General features: G+C 40.0%; 1 protein-coding gene across 9 annotated transcripts in view; it reads left to right on the forward strand.

The window, feature by feature from the left end:
- Positions 1 to 24,745, forward strand: part of LOC142651776 (poly(rC)-binding protein 3-like) — a 709,653-nt gene that overhangs the window by 611,323 nt on the left and 73,585 nt on the right. For all 9 annotated transcript variants that reach the window (XM_075826860.1, XM_075826859.1, XM_075826852.1 and 6 more), the window contains 4 exons: positions 1,613 to 1,749; positions 12,518 to 12,541; positions 12,639 to 12,671; positions 15,965 to 16,081. In XM_075826860.1, coding sequence (XP_075682975.1) covers positions 1,672 to 1,749; positions 12,518 to 12,541; positions 12,639 to 12,671; positions 15,965 to 16,081 — 252 coding nt within the window. In that variant the 5' untranslated portion in view covers positions 1,613 to 1,671. The remainder of the gene's footprint in view (positions 1 to 1,612; positions 1,750 to 12,517; positions 12,542 to 12,638; positions 12,672 to 15,964; positions 16,082 to 24,745) is intronic.

A 24,745-nucleotide genomic window follows, 5' to 3' on the forward strand; every position in this document is an offset into this window, starting at 1 on the left:
GCGGCTGAGCACTCACACGAGCACTACAGCTGCTTCATTCTAGAGATTGGTGGGGGTCTCAGTGCTCGGACCCCCACCAATCCAAACTTCTGACATATCACTATGACATGTCAGAAGTTTGTCAAACGTTTAGCTACACTTTAAAGAACTATTCTTATCGGAAGCATTTTGGCATATCCGAATGCTATGCATCAGGGACGCCCACCTATCAGAAGATTGGGGTCTCTTGATCCCCACGTTCCTTTTAAAGTGGCTACTTGTTGCCTCAGCTTTAAATAAAAGTTGGCGTCGTCTCAGCGTGGCTCCCTCTTCATTGAAGTCTAAGACAATTAGGGAAAGATAACCTGTGGATATGCCATAAATGCTTGAGATAAGAATACCACTTTAATTTCATATATAATACATTTTTTAGTGGCTGTGCTGGTTTTTATAGGGAAACCATCAGTATGGGATAAAGTACTTTACATAGTGAAGTATTCACGTGGGTTACTCTAGCCTCTGAGGAATTTTTGGTCTGAATGTTTATTACAGTAGTTAAAAAAAATTAATCTGTAAATTAAAGTGAAAACTGAAATTTTATATATTGTATTTTAATTTGAACTGCATTTTAAACAGTGGAACTACCTTTTTATTCGATCAAGCCTTCTCAAATATGCAGTATAATAATAAAATCAGCTGGAAAGACAAGCACAACTATTTTATTGAACATTCATGTCCCTCACTTTTCTGTGCCCTCGCATTACTTTTCTTATAGTATTTAGCTCTGTTGTTTGCCTATGTGGAATATTCTGCCCTGTGTTATAGATATAAACCAGCATTGACATGCATTGGGTGAAATAAAGAGTTAAAGAGTTGAAAAGAATTAATTTTATGTTAGATCTAATGTATTTCCAAGCCGTGTCAGCTGGGTGCAGAACAATTTCTATAACATAACACGCTGGACCAAAGGCCCTGCAATCGCAATTTGTAGAATGTTACAAGCAATTCTGTCATCTTTAGATGGGATCATCTGATTGAAAGAGATGACATTGTTAAGTCATAGGGTCTGACTCTCAATAAGAGAAAAATAAATGTTTCCCTTCAGATTTTTCAGGAGCCGGCACTCCCCTCCCCCTTCTGTTGCATCCGTGTTCTAATCATGCTCCACTACCCCCATTCCTGCCGAGTGGGATTTGGAATATCCTATACTACATTAACAAACCATGTACTTTCCATTTTAACAGTATATAAAAATAAATCATCTTGTATTGGTATTCTGAGCTACATTTAATAGATTCGCCAAGAATCATTTGGGCGGTTGATAGGTGTTTGCAAAGGGTAAAATATGCTGACTTTGGATTTATTTGTTGTCATTGCAAAATTTCATTTTTGGGTATAGAATTGCAAACAGGTTACAAAATCAGAGCGATCACTAATTCAAAGCCCATTTAATATAATCTCGTTTAATATTTCTCATTTCATGTGACATGGTGGCTGCGGTAGAAAGGCGAGGTGTATTTACATACTGTATACTATATCTGTTCTTAGCTGGGAACGATTTATACAGGTTATTAGATTACCTCTTGTTCTTGTCGTACTGCTTCATTGACTCTGTGCTATTTTGTCCCTGCAGATATTAATAAGAAAGAAGATAGCAGTTTGTTGCCAGGTGTCTAAGAGAAGTGCCCGGAAATGAACACCAACGATGGAAATGCTCCAGAAGGGGGTCTTAATGTCACACTGACCATACGGTTGTTAATGCATGGAAAGGTAATCGTGTTTTCCAGGTGGCCTTTATATAAAAATGTTTGTACTGCTGCGTTTTGTTAATTTTCATAAATGCATATACTGTACATATAAAGTGATCACTCAAGTCACAATATTAATTTATTCCGGGATGACCATTGTAATTTAAAAATATTGTGACTTGAATATAACTTGAGACCATGACTCTATGGAAAACTTGTAATAGGTTCTGAAGCCAACAAAATGACAACCGAAAATAATAAAATTAATATTAAAGAAAGATATAGATAAAGCAAGTCCTTACACATAATAGGCAGAACTTCTGGAAGCTGGTGAATTACTTTCTAAGCTGAGGACAGAAGCTTCTTCAGGGTCCTGTATATAGTGTACAGTAAAAATGAAATGGAGCTGCCCTCACCTGGTGTCCTAAAGAACAGCTCATCGTGGCATAGGTAGAGAGCAGTACAATAAATGTAGCACTGTACTGTAGGGGGCGACACTAGACAGTCAATCAATGCAAGCACTACAGTTATACATTGCCAACTTGCCCCTAATATCATGTGCTAATTCACAGGTGTTAAACCAGTGTTCTTCAATTCAATCTCATGCACCTAAGTGTGTATGTTAAATGTGGATTCAAGTACCGATGGCCCAGGAAAGAACATTGTAAGTTTAAAATATTGTAACTTGAGGGACTATTGTATTGTTTAAGTTATCTTAAACTGTAAGTAGCTAACTTAATTCATTTTAATCCATTCGCGCACCTGGATGCAATTGTACATATGCTGAGCCTGCTCCATATGATGCGAGTGTAGCTGACACCCTGAACTAACAGCCAGGAACAGCGATCGCCATTAGAAAGAGGCTTAGATGCCCCAGGTCTGCCTTATTTCTGCCTCTGTTAGGGCTTAACAGAGCGGTCGGACCCTCCCGATCAGATGTTTATCACCTATCCTGTGTATAGGTGATAAATAATGATTAGGGTATGTACACACACACTAATTACGTCCGTCATTGACGGACGTATTTCGGCCGCAAGTAGTGGACCGAACACAGTGCAGGGAGCCGGGCTCCTAGCATCATACTTATGTACGATGCTAGGAGTCCCTGCCTCTCCGTGGAACTACTGTCCCATACTGAAAACATGATTACAGTACGGGACAGTTGTCCTGCAGAGAGGCAGGGACTCCTAGCATCGTATCTAACTATGATGCTAGGAGCCCGGCTCCCTGCACTGTGTTCGGTCCGGTACTTGCGGCCGAAATACGTCCGTCAATTACGGACGTAATTAGTGTGTGTGCACATACCCTCATGGGAAAACTCCTTTAAGCACTATCCCAACTATGCTTTTGTCCCAAGATGAGAAAATCTCTGGGGGGGTGCATGGGTGAATCAATATCAAGAGGGGGAAGCATTCTGATTTTGCTATGGCTCCCTCTCTCTTCAGTAAACTCTCATACTCCCTACCATAACCAAATGAATTATTACCACCAGTTGACCTGTAAACTACAGTTGAGGCCAGAAGTTTACATACAATTACTGTAAACTAAAGACATTCAACACTTCACACATTTCATGCAACCATTCTTTTCAATTAACGCATCTACTTTGTTTACATCAGAAGTGATTTAGACAGATTATTTATTTTAAACTTTATTTCATTATATCACATGTTCAGTGGATCAAAAGTTGAAATCAACAAAGTGGCTGTGTTATTCTGAAAGCTTCAAGAAAGTAATTTAATGACTTTTAGAAGCTTTTTGGCCTAGTGCAATAATTAGCAATTCATTACTGCACCTATTACTGAAATTTATGGAAAACTCCAGGCAACTCTGCCAAGCGCTCAGAAAAAAATTGTTGACCTCCCCTAGTCTGGATCTTCCTTAGGATCAATGTCCAAACAACTGTAGGTACTACGAGCATCTGTACAAAGAACTATATGCAAATATAAAAAACAAATGGCACTGTCTCCTGTCCATATGTCCTATTATGGATATATGGATTTCATAGTTGGAAGGTCCCCAGCTGCTGTCTAAGAGCACCTCCTTCTCTGGCGGATCCGGTGCTTCCATGCATTACATGGACAGCTGCTGTATGAATGGACGTGGCTTCCCCAGTGATAACAGCTGATTGACGATGGTTAGAAAAGCCGGACAAATGGTAATCTGGTGACCACTACATCTGTTTCTTTTTAAAATGGGGTTGTCTTCTGGAGACACCACCTTTAAACTCCCAGGACTAAAAAAAACTTTGTATTGAATGGTTCAACTGAACCCAAGACAAAAGCAAAGGAAATGGTGAAGGATCTCGAGGCATCAGATACCAAAGTATCTACATCCAACATTAAGAGTATCCTACATCACCTTGATATGAAAGGCTGCGTTACAACAAAAAAACCCTACTTCAAGACTGGCATAAAAAAAAGCCTGGAAGTTGTAGGTAATCATGAGGACAAAGACCTTTTGGAGAAGTGTTCTCTGGTAAGAAGAAACATACATTTTTGGTCAAAATGATCAATGCTATATATGGAAGAAGGGGTAAGACTTTTAATCCAAAGCACCCTATCCCAACTATGAAGAATGGGGGGGGGGAATCATGCAGTGGTGGTGTTTTGTTGTAAAAGGGAGCGGTGCACTTCAGAGAATAGATGGCATCATGAGGAAGGGAGATTATCTAGAAATACTGAAGCAACACATCAAATTATTAGCCAGAATGTTGAAACTTGTTTGTAACTAGGTCTTTCAGCAGGGCTATGATCCTGACCATTCCTCAAAAGTATTGACAAAATGGCTTAAACACAACAAAGTGAAAGTACTGGAGTGGCCATTATAATAATTTGTGGACTAAACTAAAAAAACATTTTCGAGCTAGGAGAACCACAAACTTGACTGACTTACATCTGTTCTGTCTGGAGGAATGGGCAGAAATTCTCAAAACGTATTGTGAGAAGCTTGTGGAAGTCTACCCCAAGCGTTGAATTCAAGTTATGCAATTAAAGGGAGTTTGTTATCAGTTTTGAACCCCCCCCCCCCCCCCAAACCACTGACATGGCTAGTCAAGCATAGGGGAAAGCAGCGGCAACTTACCTCTGTTACATAGATTTGTTCCTGCAGTGTAAATAAGTATGCGGTCTGCAAATTAGGTTGTGTCCAGGCTTCCTCAGCTCTAATCCCTCTCTCTGTAGAGCTGTCAGTCAACTGGGGAGAGGTGGGGATGGGAGGAGCTAGAGCGCCAGATGCTGGACAGGCCGGACCTAATTTGCACATGGCGCCTGTGACAATAAAAGGACCTTTTAACACTGATGCAAGAACAAAGCTATGTAACAGAGGTATGTTGCCACTGCAGTCCCCTATGCCTAACTTGTGGTGTCAGCCATTCGGGAGATACCAAACTGATGACAGACAAAGGCAGTGCCACCAAATACTCGCAAAGTATATGGAAATCTTTGAGCCATTGAAAAACTGATATAGTATATAAGGCCATGACATAAATTTGGCCCTTAGTTATTATTTTTGGAAGTATTTAATATATGAAAATAATGCTTATACTGTACCCTCATTTATTTACCACAGGAAATGTATGGTAACATATAATGTATGGAACATTAAGTTTAAATGTCTTTAACCTAAGTGTATGTAAATTTTTGGCCTAAACTGTATGTTTTGTTTTGTTTTATCTCCAAGGACAAGATGAATGTCTTTGTATTGTACTACATAAATTAGACTTGAAAGTAGTCTGGGGAGGGGGGTTCTCGATTTTATCCAATGGAGGCCAAGCATGGATAGCTTCTGTCATGCCACTGCTACTTAATGGGGCAAAATTCTTTTGCGCAATAATTTGCTACTTTTTGCCATATTCCATCTCTCACAGCACTTTTTTTTTTTTTTTTTTTTAAATGTCACGTCGATATTTTAAAAAATGTAAAAAGATGTAGGTGTCACTGAAAAAAGACAAAAAAAATTTTTGAATAACCGAACAAGAAAAATGGATAACTTTTAAACCCTTATGTACTAAAAGAACTGAACTATGCCTGGTCATTTAGGGTGCAGTCACATGGTGTATTTGCCTCGTATTTCCGCATTGTAAAAATACGCTTCGGAAAACTTTACAATGAAGCCTATAGGAAAAATATTCCACAATGCAAGAAATTGAGAAATCTGTCTGAGTTGCGGAATATTATTCCAATTGGCCATTGTACAGTTTTCCGCAGTGTATTTTTAGGCTGCGGAAGTATGACCGCCAATACCGAGTAGTGTACAGCCAATCAGCAGTTATTTATGACGTATACCAATGAATTTATTTGTTGATATTGCTCGGGCCAGCACCACCTTTCTCCAGGTTTTGCATGTCCTGTGCCTATAAACAATTACTCCTGTCTTCAATCCAAGTCCATTAACTCATTCTGAAATGAGATTAGACATATAATTACAGAGGGTTGGAAACTGTTGTGTTTCAGGGAGCAGGTTCCTTTTGCTGTCCTAATTTACTGCTATAATTTCAGGTAATCACTGGTATTACAGCTCTGAAATGAGCGCTTATGACCTTTACATTATGCAGATACAGTTATTGTTATTGCAACATAAAAAGGTAGATTTCACTAAAGGATGCTGCCAAAACCGGCGGTTTAAGTAATTTCTTTTTCTGTTTGTTTGCCTTTCTTTGTGTTTTCCTGCACTTCTGTCAGCCTTCCTATCATACTTATAACGTTGAAGATAAAAATGGGAAAAAAAACTTGCGGGACAGCTCTCCATACAAAAATCAACATCAACTTTAACGATTACTCTTGAACCACAATTCGGAGTATTGTTCCCCTTCCTGTGAGAGAAAAGAGATCACATTATTCTCTACCACTATTAAATTAACATATAACAATACTTTTGAGGACTGTCCTCTGTAGCCCTCTGCTTATTTCTTTCGGCCACTGTCCCACGTACCGCTTTGCTTGTTTCTTTCAGCCCCAGTTTTATTTCTATCATATAAATAAGACCTTAGCTATATCCATTCCATGGTGATCTGGTGGCAAAGCGGTTACAACATTTTATCTGTGTTTAGTCCTTAGAGATCAAGTGGTATATTTGTCTGGACCACACTGTCACACAGTTTCTGGGACCCTACAGGTCTGTGACTTCTATGTTTTCTTTCATGTGCCTGCTATTTGATTGATTCCGAGGCAAAAGAGTGGAACCTACAAGCACAGGCTTTTGTGTCTTAACATTAGGCACTTTACCACATAAAATGAAATTACCTTAAAATCAACCTGGTATGGATGGTTCTATTATGGTGAATGAAGTAGTAAAAATAAAAATGTACTTTGTGACTCAAAGAGATATTAGAAGTGAAGCAACATGTTTACCAATGAATGGCCGGGATTAATAAGCGAAGGTTCACATTTATTTTCCATAAATCTGAGACGTTACATTCAAATGCATGCAGTTACAGATGCCGTAGACCAGGGCTTCTCAAACTTTTTCTACCCGGGCCTCACCAGTCAATCCATAGTGATCACCTCCATAGCAGCTCCAAACAAATACCACATTGTAGCAAAAAATACTTCTTCAACAGTAAAACATACCACAATAGAGCACAAAGTACATCCCAGCAAGTGCCAGACAATTTACCCCATAAATGTTAGCCAAATTACCCTATAAATGACAGCCACATTGCCCCCATGAGTGCCATCCACATTGCCAGCCATAGGAGCCAGCCACATTACCCCTGTAAGTAAAAGCCATACTGCCCAATAAGTGTAAGCTTCATTGCCCCAATAGTGGCAGCCATAATGCCCGATAAATGCCAACCACATTGCCCTTATAAGTGCCAGCTATATTGCTCAATAAGTGCCAGCCACTTTGTCCTCATATATACCAGTCAGTTTATTTACCTTTCCAGACGCTTTTATTCTCACTGGATGTCCAACTGCTTTGTTGCCCCTCTCATATTGAGCCACCAGGGCGGGGCTGCTGTGTGGCTTCAGTACACCTCAGCTAGGCATACATTGGAGCCGCTGCTTATTGGCTTCATGTGCGCCTGGCTGACGTAATTTGGTGCCGCCCAGTAGCTTCGCGCAGGCAACTCAGCATAAAAACAGCTTCTGAGGACCTTTTCTTATGCACTTCTTTTAACGTTTATATTGAGCTGCCAATGCCCGGGACAAACGAAGACCCGCACCTCACCAGGCAGTGAGCCTCACACTATGAGAAGCTGCTGTAGACAGTTCCTGCTATTATCTATAACTCTATTATCTATTATTAGCTGAATATTCTCAGGTACTGTTAATCCCGTTAATGACCAGTGTTTTAATACTTAAAAGCTAGGTACACCGTTGCACTTACAGTACTTTCAAGGGGAATTTTGAAGGTATAATAGGAACGATTAACAAGCTTAAATTGAATCTCCCTCCACTTCTCTGAGTAATATATCCTATTGATTTGCCTAAGACCCTTCTATAGTCTTCCCCTTACTTGTTTCATAGAAAAGGTCAAACTCCAGATCTTTTTTCCATTTATCTATATGCCCATCTAAATTTATATTTTCTGCTGTTTGCCTAATCATTTTATATCTTTGTGCTATTAAGATCTTGACTCTTCCAAAAAGCGACTCAAACCCTTTTGACGACAATCTGCCAACTCCATCCCCAACCAGAGGTTTTAGGCCAAGCTGTGTCAATACATGGAGTATAGCTTGTCATCAACTGGAGGCACAAAGTTTTGGGATAATGTGTCCTGTCTAGTCTAAAATAGTTAGGGCTCATTCAGATGTGCGTAATACTCGTCCGCATGCTGTAAATTGAAATCCCTTACAGCACAAGCACCCATGCAATTCAATGGGGCCATTCACACATGCGTTGTTTTTCACACAGCGAGTGTCCGTTGCATGAACCTCACTGCATTTCCTATATTGGTGCGTTTTCATAACATCCGTGTGCTGTCCATGTTTCACACAACAAATACATTGAAAACCAGATAAATAAAAAAAAATTAAAAATGAAGTGCTTGCACGGACGTGATAAACCCATGCCACACGCAAAGCAAAATTATGCCAATACACAGACAAGAAATTAGGAAAAACACAGTTTTTTACACGCACAAATCGGACACACTCATCTGAATGTAGCCTAAGGCACATTTTGCAACCGAAATTAGTAAGGCACATACCTCTTTATTTATTTTTTATTATAGATAGATAGATAGATAGATAGATAGATAGATAGATAGATAGATAGATACAGGGGCGTGGCGTAACTAGGAAAGACTGGGCCCCAGAGCAAACTTTCCACTGTGCCCCCTCCTCTAGTTACCACACACAGCCCCCCTTGTAGATAGTGCCCCCTGTACATAGTGCCCCCCTGTAGATTGCCATACAGCCCCCCTGTAGATTGTGCCATAGAGCCCCCCTGTAGACAGTGCTATACAGCCCCCCGGTAGACAGTTCTATACAGCCACCCCTGTAGACAGTATCACAACCCACTTGTAGATAGCGTCCCCTACCACCCCCTTGTAGATAGTAACATATAGTCCCCCTGTAGATATCGCCATAATGCCCCCTGTAGATAGCGGCATACAGCTCCCCTGTAGATAACGCCATACAGCCCCCCTGTATATAGTCCCATACAGCCCCCCTGTAGATATTGCCATACAAGCCCTTGTAGTTAGCACCATACAGCTCCCCCTGTAAATAGTGCCGTACAGCCCCCTGCAGATAGTGCCATACAGCCGCCTGTAGATATCGCCACACAGCCCCCCTTTAGATAGTGCCATACAGCCCCGCTGTAGATAGTGCCATACAGCCCCCCTGTAGAGAGCGCCATAAAGCGCCCCCTCCTGTAGATAGCGACATATAGCGACCCCTCCCCCTGTAGATAGCGCCATATAGTGAATATAGATAGATAGTGCCATATAAAGCTACCTCCCTGTTCTGCCATAGCGTTCAATAGTATTTGCAGCACCATGGGACATGGGGGGCCTGTGACGGTGGGTGACACGGGCCCCCTCATGCCGCGGGCCAGGTAGCAGCCGCTATGGCTGTTACAGCGATAGTTACGCAGATAGATAGATAGATAGATAGATAGATAGATAGATAGATAGATAGATAGATAGATAGATAGATAGATAGATAGATAGATAGATAGATAGATAGATAGATAGATAGATAGATAACATACAGACTTCAAGTAGAGTTTGGCTGATTTGCAGATGCATTGGAGTGCTTGTTGTCATTGATGGATCTGTCACTTCTTTCCTCCAATAAAGAAATGTCTTGATGTGATTATTCACTACCCTCATACTTTCCACTCTAATCCATCAATCAGTTTAGACTTAAACATAATGAGCCTCTGCCAGTAAGTGTTAATTGACACTGGCTTAGTTCTTTCAATCTTTACTTATCGTGACCAACAATAATTCAAGATAACATTTTTGAGACTGGAGCATGTACAGTAAATATATCAGCTATTTTAATTGTTAAACACTTTATATGAATGGGAATGCATGAAGGGTAAATATAAAAATAAATAATATAACAAGGATTATTATAGGGGTGTAACACAATGATGCTGTCCTCTCTATAGTTTGACAGCTAGAGCCTTGATAACAATGTTCAAAAAATATTCATATCTTGTTTTGTTTGTTCTATGAATGACAAGCACACAAACGTGATAAAGTGCAAGAAATTAAAACCTTTTTGCACTGCTACATTTCCACTTCTAAATGTCTCTGCAGGCGTCTTCTGTCAAGCCCATGTATCACCAGCATGGAGATGCTGTACTAGAAATTTATTAAAGAGTAACCACACTGTCAAAAACTTTTGATATGTCATAGAGACATATTATAAGTTTTGATCGGCAGGGGTCCGGTTGCTGAGAACCCCACCATCCGTGAAATTAAAATGTTGAAGTCCTCAGCTTAGCGCTCTGCTCCTTCGGCTGTGAGCTGCTCATTATACAGCAGTTTAAAAAATATATATTCTTTTTTTACTTTTTAGCTCATTTTTTCTGATAATAATATATTACCCTGAGATAGACTTTTTAGTTGTGATCGTCATTGTCTACCATAAATTTTGATATATTACATGTCTATTTTAGGGCATTTGGGTCAGGGCTAGTGTAACGACAATGATTGGCGGGATCAGCGTTTTCTTCTTATTTTTTTAACTTTAACTTTTTTATTATTATGGCCTATCCCTCAAAGGCCAAAAAGACAATTGGGGAACATTATTATCTCATTTTATTTTTTTCGCACTATGCTTTTCCATGGAACTGGAGCCCAACAGCACCCCAGTTACAGGGGAAATCCGTCCTATTAAAAAGACTATTGTCACTGTTAGGTCTAGTTAGACCCAGCAGCAACCTCCTACTACCAGTATACCGGCAATCATGTGACCAGTCACATGACCACCGGGACCAATAAAGGCAGTGACCTCGATTCTATATACAGGGCTCATTAAGCGCTGTGTACGTGAGTTTAGTGAGACGGAAGCGGTGGAACTTCTTCTGTATTCTCTCCAGGGTGTCTCTGACTGCTGGGCACCCAAAATTTAGCTGCCCAATCGCTCAGGCAGCAAGCTTAAACCCGCACCATATTTATACAGTGGGCGGTCCTCAACAGTAGGTGCTTCAAATCCATCGATTTACTCAAAATTGTCCCACATTTATTATTCAGTTTATGCTTTAATTTGGCGGAATCTGCACAGGTTAAAATTACGCATTTAAAATTCTCAGACAAGATAACACCTTTAATGTCGGGATGACTCCCAATGAAACATTTCAGGACTGAGAAAAATGTAAATTTCCTGGTGTTGTCCTGAAAATATTGCAGTAGCATACAGCTAGGCAATAATGAAGTGCAGGTATGTGTATGTGGCCCTGCACTTAAGTTATGGGGTTGTCTCAACTAGACAACCCCTTTCCATATGCCCTATTAGTTGGAGGTCTGGTAGACGGCACAATCATCGCTACGGGTTTCAGAAGTTGGGCATACAACAATCAGGTGATTGCCTTGTATTAGAGAAGGAGGTTGTCCAACTGAAATAGATCCTTTAAGTATTTTTTTTAAGCCTAATTATTGACCCCCTACCATTATGAACTGCAGAGATAATTCATATCATTCTTTCATTGTGTCCTGCTTACAGTTTTTATATGTAAAACATATTACACTAATTAAAATAAATTAAAGTTTTTATTTCTACTACAGCCTTGTGATTGGATTTACATCACTTCATAAAAGCCTTGAAAATTCAGGGGTGACTGCCATTCACCCAGATATTACATATATGAATCTAATAAGGGTCCTGGAAGCTGAGCTATGGAGAGGGGTTTTCAGAGACATTAAATGGGAAATCCATTGGTCACTGGTGTGATATTCTCTCCTTGTCTAGAGGCTCAAATATAAATTTTTCTTCATTAACACCCCAGAGCTTAGAGAAAGGAAACCAACAGTGACCAGCGGTGACCACCAGCTCTCCAATTTGAGAAACGAAACCCCATGTCTCAGTTTCCCAAGCCTATCTGACTGTGACATGGTGGAAAAGAATATTGGTGTTCCCCGCAGTCACTCAGGAATTTTGGGGTGTTTAGAGTAGTTAGGTTGTGAATATTTTTGCATATCCAATGGACTTCTGTAGTATATGTCAGTATAGAAAGCAAAGTCTCTTAGATACATTCACAGTTATAGAGATGCGATTGGATGTTATAGTCACCACATATTTCCAGTGAAACTTTAAAAAACAATTGGTGCTTTTTATTATTATTATTATTATTATTTGTATAAATCATCAACATTTTCTTATTTTTTTCCAGGAGGTGGGAAGCATCATTGGGAAGGTCAGTACAGCATCAATTTATTTTGTGATTGTTCTGTGCAATTCAAAGCTTTGCCTGCCATAACCGTTTCTTTTTTGCGATTTTGTTTCCATAACAGAAAGGTGAGACGGTTAAGAAGATGAGAGAGGAGGTAAGGATATGAAATGTCAGCGTATCCTTTTCAATTTCTGTCAGAGGAAAATGTTTACGTTCCATCCGAATATCTTATGCGTCTCCAGGAAAGAGTAAGAGTGTCATTCAGTGGTAGCAAATATTATTTCAGCCGAGATCTCTCACAGTTTAAACTGATATTCACATTATCCTTTCACTTGCTGTTTTTTTTTTATTGTCAAATCAACTAGTCATCTTATTTCTAATATTATGATCCATTGTGCAACTTATTCTGTATTCTGAACAAAGACTATTTTTACTTCAGCAAAGGGAAATTAGATTTTTTTTTTTTCTGGGACACAATAATACAAAGTCCAAAATGTGAGACCCCACTAATTCTAAAATTATCGGGTTCCTTCATGGATTATCACTCTCTAATGAGGAATATATACATATGTACATACCACCAAGTATGACAACCACTTCATTCAAATTATCAGTGTTGGGGGAAGGGGTCACAATCGATGGTTTTTTGAGTCTTGTCCGGAGGCGTAATTTGAAGCTCTTCAGCCCCAATGCAAAATATGTAGCAGGGTTCCCCACCTACTATGTGCCATTTATAATACTGGTGTTTACTTATGTGGTGTACCCCTCAGGCTTCAGGGTTCTGGAGCAACTGCTAGATCCGCACCCACTATCGCTACCTCTAATTTTATTGGAATATAGCATTTGTGACCAAAGGCTGTGGTTGAGCTGCTTTATCTAATGATAGTAAAAAATGTATAGAAACAAAAGAGGACGTATAGTGCAACCCCCACCTTTACAAAAACGTGCATATACTCCTGACCGTGTATTTATTAAAAAACATAAGGGGAGATTTATCTAAATTGGTGGAAAGGAAAAGAGGAATAGTTGCCTATGGCAACAATTTAGATACATTTTCCAAAGGGAAACTGAAAATCAAATTGGAATCTGATTGTTACTATGGGCAAATTCTCCCCTTTTCCTTTTCACCCCCATAGAGTCTGAGATTATATGCACTCAATGAGAAAAGGTAATAAGGTGCATTTTTTTAGTTAAAACATTGGTATAATGCATGCACAAGTAATACGATTGGTGCTCTGTGTATGTCATGAAGTCTATTTCCCATGGAGCCAATAATGGCCTGTGCCTATTAATGGGATAATCAAAAAGTGTCTCCGCAATGCAAAATATAATGCGCAAGTTACTTTATATTTAATCAAATACTCCACAATCAAAGTTTAAAAGAGAGAGAGGCAAACTCTTCTAGTTTCAATTATACAGAGTACAGAAAGTACATCAAGTGTAATGGTCTATAGAGCTCCATGAGGGTAATTACATTGTTAAACAGAAGAATTCCGAACAAAGTCGCCAGTTCTCCTAGAGGCTTATTTTAATGCAAGAGGGAGCTGTATATTTTATTAAAGACCTTTATGTGTAACAGAGGACGGAATGGGTGCAACGTGCAAACGTTTCTTACTTTCTTGAAGCTTGTCCAAGTCCATATTTACGTAAGAAATACGAAATATAATAAAAAAAACACAGCAAATTTGCAAGAAGTACAAACATTTATTTTTTACCCTATTATGGAAAATAAAAATCAGTGACATGAAATTTCCATTATTCGCTATAGGGAAAGCAAATCCACTGCAATTTCTTTGTAAGCTTAGAATATTAAAAAAAAAACATTATGGTAGGTTTCAAATAGGTTTAAAAAAGTCACCATGTGTCTACGGCCTATGTCGCATGTTATTATACACATGTACCCAATTGATATTGTTGTATGCTTTCTTTAAATTTGTTTTCTGATTTTGTAACCAAAGTAAATTTTTCTATTATAGCTATAAGAATAATAATTTTATAATTAATTATTCATGTTAATGTTGGGCTCTGTCAATTAAGCGATATTACTAAAAAGACAAATGGATTGTGAGAAACACAAAGGAGTCATCAATGACCCTTGACCAAAATTTTGCAGGTGTCACCCGTTTTGTTTTGCTTTCCCCCCATCAATATTGCCATATGTCTAAGGCCTCATTCACACGGCAGGGTTTCCCGGCCGGGTGCCGGCCGTTCATAAATCGGCCGGCACCCGGCTGCATTAGGAATAATAGACCCCTAATGGGGCTATTCATACGACCGATTTTTTGACGGCCGGGAAAACCGGCCGTCAAAAAATAGGACATGCTCTATCTTCGCCCGGGTACCCGGCCGCCCGGCTCCCATAGAAGTCTATGGGGCCGGGTAATACACGGCCATCACCGGGATGTGTCCCGAGTGATGGCCGGGTTTTCCGGCGCTTGCGCTCTATCTCCTCCTCCTCACAGCGCAGAGTGCATGTGAGGAGGAGGAGTTGATGCCATTCTGACGAATGGCATCGCTGTACACTGTGTGGCAGGGTCGGGGTGTACAGCAGGTGGAAGGGAGCGTTGCGCTGGCTCCCTTCCCCTGCTTGTTTTAAAAGCACCCTGGCCCGGCGACACCTTCGATGGCGCCGCTAGCAGCTGCAGCTGCTGCTGCTGCGGCTGCTACTACTGTAGCGACGCCACTATAGCAGAGCGGGGAGGTATCTCCCCGCTCTGCTATGTGCTAGCCGCACTTTAGCTCCTTGAAGGAGCGGAATCCCCGTGTGTTCGGGGATTCCGCTCCTGGACAGAGCGCTTGATGTCTCTGTCCATATCTGGGCAGTGACATCAGGGGAAACTCCTGAAGCGGAATCCCCGAACACATGGGGATTCCCCTTCAGGAGTTGCCGCTGATGTCACTGTCCGGATCTGCCCGGCCCGGCACGATGCAAAACTTAATGCAAACCGGCCGGGCAAAATGGGCGATTTTACCGGCCGACACTCGGGCTCGGGAACGACCCGGTCGTGTGAATCCCGCCTAAGCCTTCCTTCACACACACACCCACACGCCCCTGCACGCACACGCACGCACACACACAAGCACGCACGCACGTACACGCACACACACTGTTCTTTCAGCAATTTTAAACACTTAAAAACACCATGAATTTCAAGCATCCTTCATGGCATTTGTTACAAGCGTTATTGGTGGCGCTTTATATCTAGTGTCATTTTGTACATGCATTTTTTTCTGGCGTTATTTCAAGACCTATAGAAAAGCCTATGAGGAAAAATACAAAAAAAAAAGCCATACCATGACATGCTCTATTTGAAATAACATGCACTGACCCAAAAAAACATAAAATTTTACAGAGTTGCTTTCTGAACCTTTCTCGTATACAGGCAACATTTAGGCTCTAAATGCATCGATAGATCTTTTTTTGTTTTGTTTTTTTTTGCATTACAGAGCGGGGCACGAATCAACATATCAGAAGGCTCCTGCCCAGAGAGAATTGTAACAATCACAGGACCAACAGATGCCATTTTTAAAGCATTTTCAATGATTGCACTAAAGTTTGAAGAGGTGAGTAAACAAATCATCGTATGTTGAAATAATTTATCCTGATATCTTTATAAAATGATAAAATGGGACTTCTTATTCTGGTTGTTGCTACCGGCCGGGGCTTCCCCATTATTCTATCACATAGTTAGATTTGATTTTAAAGAGAAGCGGCACCCAGAGACAGTTTTGATAACATTTACCTTCTACAGTGTCTAAAGACTTACAATTAGGTCCAGAATTATTTGGACAGCGACACAAGTTTTGGCATTTTAGCTGTTTACCAAAAAATATTGAATATACAGTTATATAATCAACATGGGCTTAAAGTGCAGACTCTCAGCTTTAATTTGAGGGTATTCACATTCTGAGTTGAGGAAGGGTTTAGGAATTACAGCTCTTTATTATGTAGCTGCCTCTTTTTCAAGGGACCAAAGGTAATTGGACAATTATCTCAAAAGCTATTTAATGGGCTGCATGGGCTATTCCCTCATTAATCCATCATCAATTAAGCAGGTAAAGGGTCTGGAGTTGATTCCAGGTGTGGTATTTGCATTTGGAAGCTGTTGCTGTAAACCCACAATATGAGGTCAAAGGAGCACTCAATGCAAGTGAAACAGACCATCTGAAAAAAAGGAAGAAATCCATCAGAGAGATAGCACAAATGTTAGGAGTGGCCGAATCAACAGTTTGGTACATTCTTGAAAAAAAGAGAGTGAACTGGTGATCTCATGAACTCCAAAAGGCCTGGACGTCCACGGAAGACAACAGTGGGGGATGATCGCAGAATCCTTTCCATGGTAAAGAAAGAAAAACCCCTTAACAACCTCTACCCAAGTGAAGAACACTCTCCTGGAAGTAGGTGTATCAGTATCTAAGTCTACCATAAAGAGGAGACTTCATGAGAGCAAATACAGAGGGTTCACCACAAGGTGCAAACCATTAATCAGCCTCAAAAATAGAAAGGCCACATTAGACTATGCCAAACAACATGTAAAGAAGCCAGCCCAGTTGTGGAACGGCATTCTTTGGACAGATGAAACTAAGATCAACCTGTACCAGAATGATGGAGGAAGAAAGTATAGAGAAGGCTTGGAATGGCTCATGAGCCAAAGCACCCCACATCCTCTGTAAAACATGGTGGAGGCAGTGTGATGGAATGGGCATGCATGGCTGCCAAAGGCACTGGGTCGTTAGTGTTTATTGATGATGTGACTGAAGACAGAAGCAGCCGGATGAATTCTGAAGTGTTCATGGATATACTTTCTGCTCAGATTCAACCAAATGCAGCAAGGTTGCTTGTGGACGTCGCTTCACAGTACAGATGGACAATGACCCAAAACATACTACGAAAACAACCCAGGAGTTTTTTAAGGCAAAGAAGTGGAATATTCTGCAATGTCGAAGTCAATCACCAGATCTCAACCCGATCGAGCATGCATTTCACTTGCTTAAGACAAAACTTAAGGCAGAAAGACCCACAAACAAGCAACAACTGAAGACAGCTGCAGTAAAGGCCTGGCAAAGCATCACAAAGGAGGAAACCCAGCGTTTGGTGATGTCCATGGGTTCCGGACTTCAGCCAGTCATTGCCTGCAAAGGATGCTCTACAAAGTATTTAACCCCTTAATGACCGGGCCATTTTGCACGTTAATGACCAAGGATTATTTTTTGTTTTTTCACGGTCGCATTCCAAGAGTCGTAACTTTTTTTTTATTCCGTCGACATAGCCGCATAAGGGCTTGTTTTTTGCGGGACGAGTTGTATTTTGTAATTGTACCATTTTTAGATGCTTATAATATATTGATTAACTTTTATTAACTTTATTTTAGGAGAGAATTGAAAATAAGCAGCTATTCCAGCATTGATTTTCACGTTATAAATTTACGCCGTTTACTATGCAGCGTAAATAACATGTTAACTTTATTCTATGGGTCGGCACGATTACGGGGATACCAAATATGTAGAGGTTTTATATGTTTTTCCTACGTTTGCACAATAAAAACCTTTTAGAAAAAAATTACTTGTTTTTGCATCGCCGCATTCCAAGAGCCGTAACGTTTTTATTTTTCGGTCTATGTGGCCGTACATGGGCTTGATTTTTGCAGGCCAATGTGTAGTTTTCATTAGTACTATTTTGGGGTACATAGGACTTATAGATTAATTTTTATTTTATTTTTTATGGGGGGAATGGGAGAAAAGAGAGAATTTTGCCGTTGTTTTTTGCGTTTTCTTTGGACGCCGTTCATCCGGCAGTTTAATTAATGTGTTCATTTTATTGGTCAAGTTGTTACGATCGCGGGGATACCATATATGTGTATGGGTTATTTGTTTTGACAGTTTTACTAAATAAAACCACTTTTTGGGCCAAAAAAAAGTTTATTTGACTTTGACTGTAATTTTTTTTTTATTTTTCACAAAATTTATTTAACTGATTGTCATTTTTTTTTAAAGTCCCATCAGGACACTTCACTATGCGATGTGGCGATCGCATATATAATGCTTTGGTATACTTCGTATACCGAAGCATTATTGCCTGTCAGTGTAAAACTGACAGGCAACCTATTAGGTCATGCCTCTGGCATCGCCTAACAGGCAGATGCTGAAGGCAGACCTGGGGGTCTTTGTTAGACCCCCGGCTGTCATGGAAACCCGACGGCGACCCGCGATTTGTTTGCGGGGGCGCCGATCGGGTGACAGAGGGAGCTCCCTCCCTCTGTCAAACACATTAAATGCCGCTGTCACTATTGACAGCGGCATTTAATGGGTTAAACTGCCGGAATCGGCGCGCGCTTCGATTCCGGCAGTTGCAGCAGGAGCCAGGCTGTGTATAACAGCCGGGCTCCTGCCGCTGATCGCATGGGTACGCTGTCAGTACCCACGCGATCACAGGACGGATATATCCGTCCTCCTGCGCGAACTAGCAGCTGCTGAGGACGGATATATCCGTCCTTCGGCGTTAAGGAGTTAAACATTTTTTAATTATTTTATTTATGGTAATGTTAATTTGTCCAATTACTTTTGAGCCCATGAAATGAGGAGGCTGTATAGAAAAATGGTTGCAATTCCTAAACATTTCACAGAATATTTTTGTTCAACCCCTTGAATTGAACCTGAAAGTCTACGTTTCAATTACATCTCAGTTGTTTCATTTCAAATCCAATTATTTGAAGAGGAATTTGTTCTAATTTGATTGGCGTGCTACGATGTATATTTATTGGTGGCCATTTAAATGAATGGCCAGCCATATAACCCATGGACAGCCCAGGTCCACTAGAGCAAGAGCCACTGCCCTATGACATCCTTATGTCCTTGTAGGGCATGTGGACAGGGGTTTTCCTAATGCGACAACCCCTTTAAAGCTTTTGGGTGGATTGGCTTTTTCCCGGGAAATCCCAGACTAATGAGAGCTTGTTGTGTGTATCTGGACATTCATGGCAGATGCAGAAGTAAAATCACATGCCTTGTGAAAGTGTGAAATAGTGGCAAGTTTAATATGGGAAAACTGTATTATTAACAGGGGACTCCCAAAATATCAGTGGCTTGCGAGTGGGGAAAAAAGGATCTATTTTTAAGCATTTAGGCAGGATTCCTTGCTTTACCTACCACCAAATTAAAAATTTGATACAGAAGATAGCTACAACACACACACATCTCCAAATGTAACACGTGTGTTGTTTAAAGTGACGGCAGCGTCATATGTAGCATGTACCTTCATATTTATAACATACAACTAAACATGCACTTAAAAAAAGATCACATATCTACTAAACATCACATTTAAGAGCTTGTCACGTGACAGAAACAATTAAGTTTTGATTGCAGGTGGATCTTAAGCAAAAAAAAAAATCCGATTTTTAGACTAAGAAGTAAAAGTTTGTGTCGTTTTTATTTTGTACATTTTAAAAAAAAGTAGACCTAACCAGGTAGTCCACACGCCAGTCTTCAAATCATTTTAGAGCATTGTTCCCTGGACCCTTCTAGAATACAGGCAGCATCCTGGTTAGAAGTGCATAATGCCAGAATGGAGTGTAGGCCTATCTGCTATCTATGCATTGCTACCGGTTATCATTGCAAGTAGCTTTACATTAGTTATTTGATGTCATCTGTATGATACACTTTTATCCCTGATGCTTTTGATTTGTGTACAATGTCACAGGATATGTTTGAACTTTTGGATTTTTTTTCTCTGGTCTATAATATAGAAACTGACAAAGCATGACAAATTTTTGGTGATTTTTTTTTAGTGTTTACACAATTTACCTAATGCTTTGCTTAATGGCAAAAAAGCAGCTTCATTCATTTAAACCGCTTTTAGCTGTAACAGTGCTGGAACAGGAATAATGGGTCAATTTGCAAGATGTTTGATCCTTTATTTTGCCTTTCCGTAGACTTTAGGGAGAAGCAATTGCTTCCAGTAATGCACATTAATGGCAAAGAAAAAAAGAAAAGCCCTTATAGTCTGGTCCCAAAGCGGATTGAAATTGAAAGAATAATTGCATACTTTCAACTCTGTAACTGTATTATTCAATTATGTATTGATGTCAATGTTTTACATTTCTGAGGGTACACATTTCATTCACCTAAGGATTTTTTTTTTCTTTTTGCTTCATCTAAGTATTTTTGTATTTAGTGCCGAATTACAAAATTAAATATTTGCACAGAGTAATGAAGCAAAGAGCGTAATATTTGTGTTATGCATCAATAGTATGTAGTTGTTTCATTATATATAATGCCAGTCACCAGCTGTTTACCCTTTATAGCCTATAATGCCATACATTTTTCCATTCATGGGAGCAATACTGCATGAAATTCCTCCGTAGTTTAAGTCCATCGCAGGTTTCAAAGTTAATTATCTGGCAACAAATGCAATATTCTATGCATCAGGTTGGGAAATTAACATAATCTAATTGCTACTTTGGTAATCTAAATATCCAATAATCTAAATACCCCATTCTAGGACTATTATTATTATTTTTCAAAATAAGCTCTGTGCAGGAATATAGCAGTAATTCCATGTCCACAAATCTGGGTTTTTACTATTTTGTAACCTATACAAAAATTTGTAGTCATTTATTCAAGAATCAAACTACTAACCCCTTAAGGTCCGAGCTATTTTTGGATTTTTCACTTTCGTTTTTCACTCCCCGCTTTCCAAGAGACATAACTCTTTTACGTGTCCATCAATAGAGTGGTGTGAGGACTTATTTTTTGCGGGTGGAGTTGTCGTTTCCATTGATAGCATTTAAAGTACCATAAAATGTATTGGGAAACTGAAAATAAAATTCTTGGCGGGCTGAAATTGGAAAAAACTTATTCCTCCATTGTTTTTTGGGTTTCGTTACCATGCGGTAAAAACGACAACTTAACTTTATTCTGTGGCTCAATGCAATTACGGTGATACCAAATTTATAGATTTTTTTAATATTTTCCTACTATAAAAAAAAAAATACTTTTTGTGAAAAAAAAATAGTTTTGTTTTATCACAATCTGAGAGCCATAACGTTTTTATTTTTCCGTGGATTGAGCCTTTTCAAGGCTTATTTTTTGCGGGACGAGCTGTAGGTTTTAATGGAACTATTTTTTGGTACATACAACTTTTTGATCACTTTTTATTTAAAAAAATGTTGTGCTAAGTTGACCAAAAAAACAGCAATTTTGGCATTTTAAATGTTTTACTTTTTATGGCGTTCACCGTGCGCATAAAATAATGCTATATTGTGATAGTTCAGACTTTTACAGACGCAGTGATACCAATTTTGTTTACCTTTTTTTTTTTGACATTACTTTAGAGAAAAAATGGGAAAAGTTTTTTTTTTTACTTTTTTAATATTTTTTTTCACTACTAAAAACTTTTTTTCCCTTTTTTCTACACATTCCATTAGTCCCCGTAGGGGACTTGAACCAGCGATTGTTAGATCGGTGGTACAATACACTGCAATACTAATATAGTATAGTATAGTCATTTTTACAGGCTTCTGTTGAGCCCTGCCACAGGCAGGGCTTAACAGAGGCAGAGTGAAGGCAGACCTGGGGGCCTTCATTAGGCCCCTGGGCTGCCATGACAACCATGACAGCCCATGATCGCGTGGCTGGGGGTGGCCACGAGCTGTAGGAGCGGGCCGCCCCCTCTTTTCAACGCCTCAAATGCTGCGGTCGCGATTGACCGCAGCATTTGAGGGGTTAAACAGACTGGAACTGCACGATCAATGTTCCTGGCCGTTAGTCCCGGGTGTCAGCTGACTTCCACACTGTATGGTCCGCTCTCAGCACGTGAGCGCGCTCCATACTTCTGCATCTGGACATAACAGGACGTCCTGGTGCATGAAGGGGTAGTCTATGTAAGCCCATAAAGTAAAAATAACAATATTGGTTAATTTTGCTCTTTCCCTCTTTTGCATTATCATGTATCCCATGTCAAACACATTCCTACTGTGGGACAGTTCCAGATTCCAGATGCTTTCCCTTAGCAGCCGAACATTATAGAAACATCTTTTGTGGATTTAACCCATAATTAACTGTTTAAAGGAATATTAAAATACATGGCGCACATAGTGCATCATCCCAAAGGATTGTGGATGGGTGGTGCTGGGGCTGGTCAAGTTATGCTCACCTGGAGACGTTGTGCTAGGAGCACCATGTCCTGATGCGCCTATATATGATACAGGGTACTGCAGCCTGGGTGTTAGCACAATGGTTCCGTTGGCGATGTGGGAAGAAGCAAAAGAAGAAGAAACTTCCCCCTTAGTGGCGCTGTTCCTCTGTATTGGGCTTTTGATGGTCCTTACACCTGCATTATGGACAATTCAATAGTCAAAGAAAGGAGGTCCGTGGCCAAGTGGTATAAAGTTTAAAAGGTTTATTCCATGTTTTTATAAAACAAGTAAAATAGCTACGCGTTTCGAGAGCGGACCGGTCTCCTCCTCAAGCTAAAAACACAAAGCATTGTGCTTTTCAGCCTGAGGGAGAACCTATCAGGTCTCGAAATGCATAGCTTTTTATACCACTTGGCCATGGACCTGCTTTTTTTGACTATTGAATTGTCCAGAATGGAAGTGTAAGGACCATCAAAAGCACACTACAGAGGAACAGCGCCACTAAGGGGGAATTTTCTTAACACATAATTATGCATATATTATTCAAACATAATGTAACAGACCAGGAATTTATAGATTATAATACCATTTAATGATGCCAGTTGTGGAGCTGGGGTAATAGAGTTGAAGAGTTGGCTGCAGGGGAAGAAAAAGCTGGACTCCACTTCAGACATTTGAATGTGAAAGTAATACACTTTTCTAAAAGTGTGCACTAACCCCTACAAGTTTTGGAATAAACAGTTAAATGGATACTAACTTTTCAATCAACTTATAATATTCTAATAGTAGACCTGATATACATAAACTTTGGAATTTACTTACTGTTAAAATTGAGTTGTTTTATCTATGCAAATTCTGTGAAGTTACTGCCAGGAAGCAGGAGAAGAGAGAAACGCTGTAGCCCATCGAAGTCTATGGAGAGGGGAGGAGCAGCAGGTGGAGGGAGCAAGAGTAGAGAGTGATAGAGAAGAAATAGACTGCTTGTAAGAATTATACATCACCCTAGTGCTGGATTCTCAACTAATTTGCTCCTTACTGCTGTATGATGTTCTCCATACTGCTTCTGGTTCTGAGGGAAGCTCCAGAGAGATAGTGGGCCAGGATTTTTTTCTCTGCTATCTGTGTACGGACATGATAGGGAGACATGATAGCAGTTACACCCTACCCACTAGCTCAGAGAAAACTCAGAATTAGAGATAGAGCCTGCTGAGGGGAAAACGTCTAAGAAATGCAGGATACAAGTCATATAATGGCCAAAAATAGTGTTATTCCTCATGTACACACACATATGACAGCTTATTCTGAAAAGTCACCTGAAAAGTTAGGTACGCTTAAAGTAATGATATGTTAGAATTTTTTTCTATCACTCGTAAAAACCGCTCTACAAGGACCAAATAATACCTCCACACCATGAACACATATAACTACCTCAAATAATATCACAATACAGTGGTTACATACCAGTTATGCACTGGCGCTCTGCAGAGTATAATTATGCTGTGAGTACAGTGCAATGACTACAGTGCAATTACTGTATATCCAATGACTCACAGGTGACCAGATGATTTTAGCTTTTTAAATTTACCAGCACATCCTCACCCTATACAGAAACATCCAATCTTGCTACTGCCTTTAACAGTGTCCTAGTTTTGTAATAATAGTGCCACTTAGATAGTGCCTGTAAAAATAACAGTGGCAAACAGCTAGTGCCTAAGGCTATAATAGTGCCCCCACATAGTAAACTTGCCCACCTTTGACCCGACACAGTAATAATGCCATGTCATACCCCGCACGCTTTCATAGTGCCCTCCATGTGCGGCAGACAGTAATAGTGCCCCCACACAGCTTTGATGTCCCCTTAGTGCCTCTCTAACAGTAAGGAGGTGTAATTAATGCCCCCTCGCACATTACGGATGCCCCCTTAGTGTCCCAGCAATGTAAGGATGCCCCCTTAGTGCCCCCACATAGTAAGGATGCCCCCACATAATAATGATACTAACTTAGTGCTTTTTCACAGTTAAAATGCCACCTTAGTGCCTTCACACAGTTTGGATGCCCCCTTAGTGCCTCTCGAACAGTAATGCAGTCCCCG

The sequence above is a fragment of the Rhinoderma darwinii genome, chromosome 5 (assembly GCF_050947455.1).
Source record: "Rhinoderma darwinii isolate aRhiDar2 chromosome 5, aRhiDar2.hap1, whole genome shotgun sequence".
In the NCBI taxonomy this organism is placed as follows: domain Eukaryota; kingdom Metazoa; phylum Chordata; class Amphibia; order Anura; family Rhinodermatidae; genus Rhinoderma; species Rhinoderma darwinii.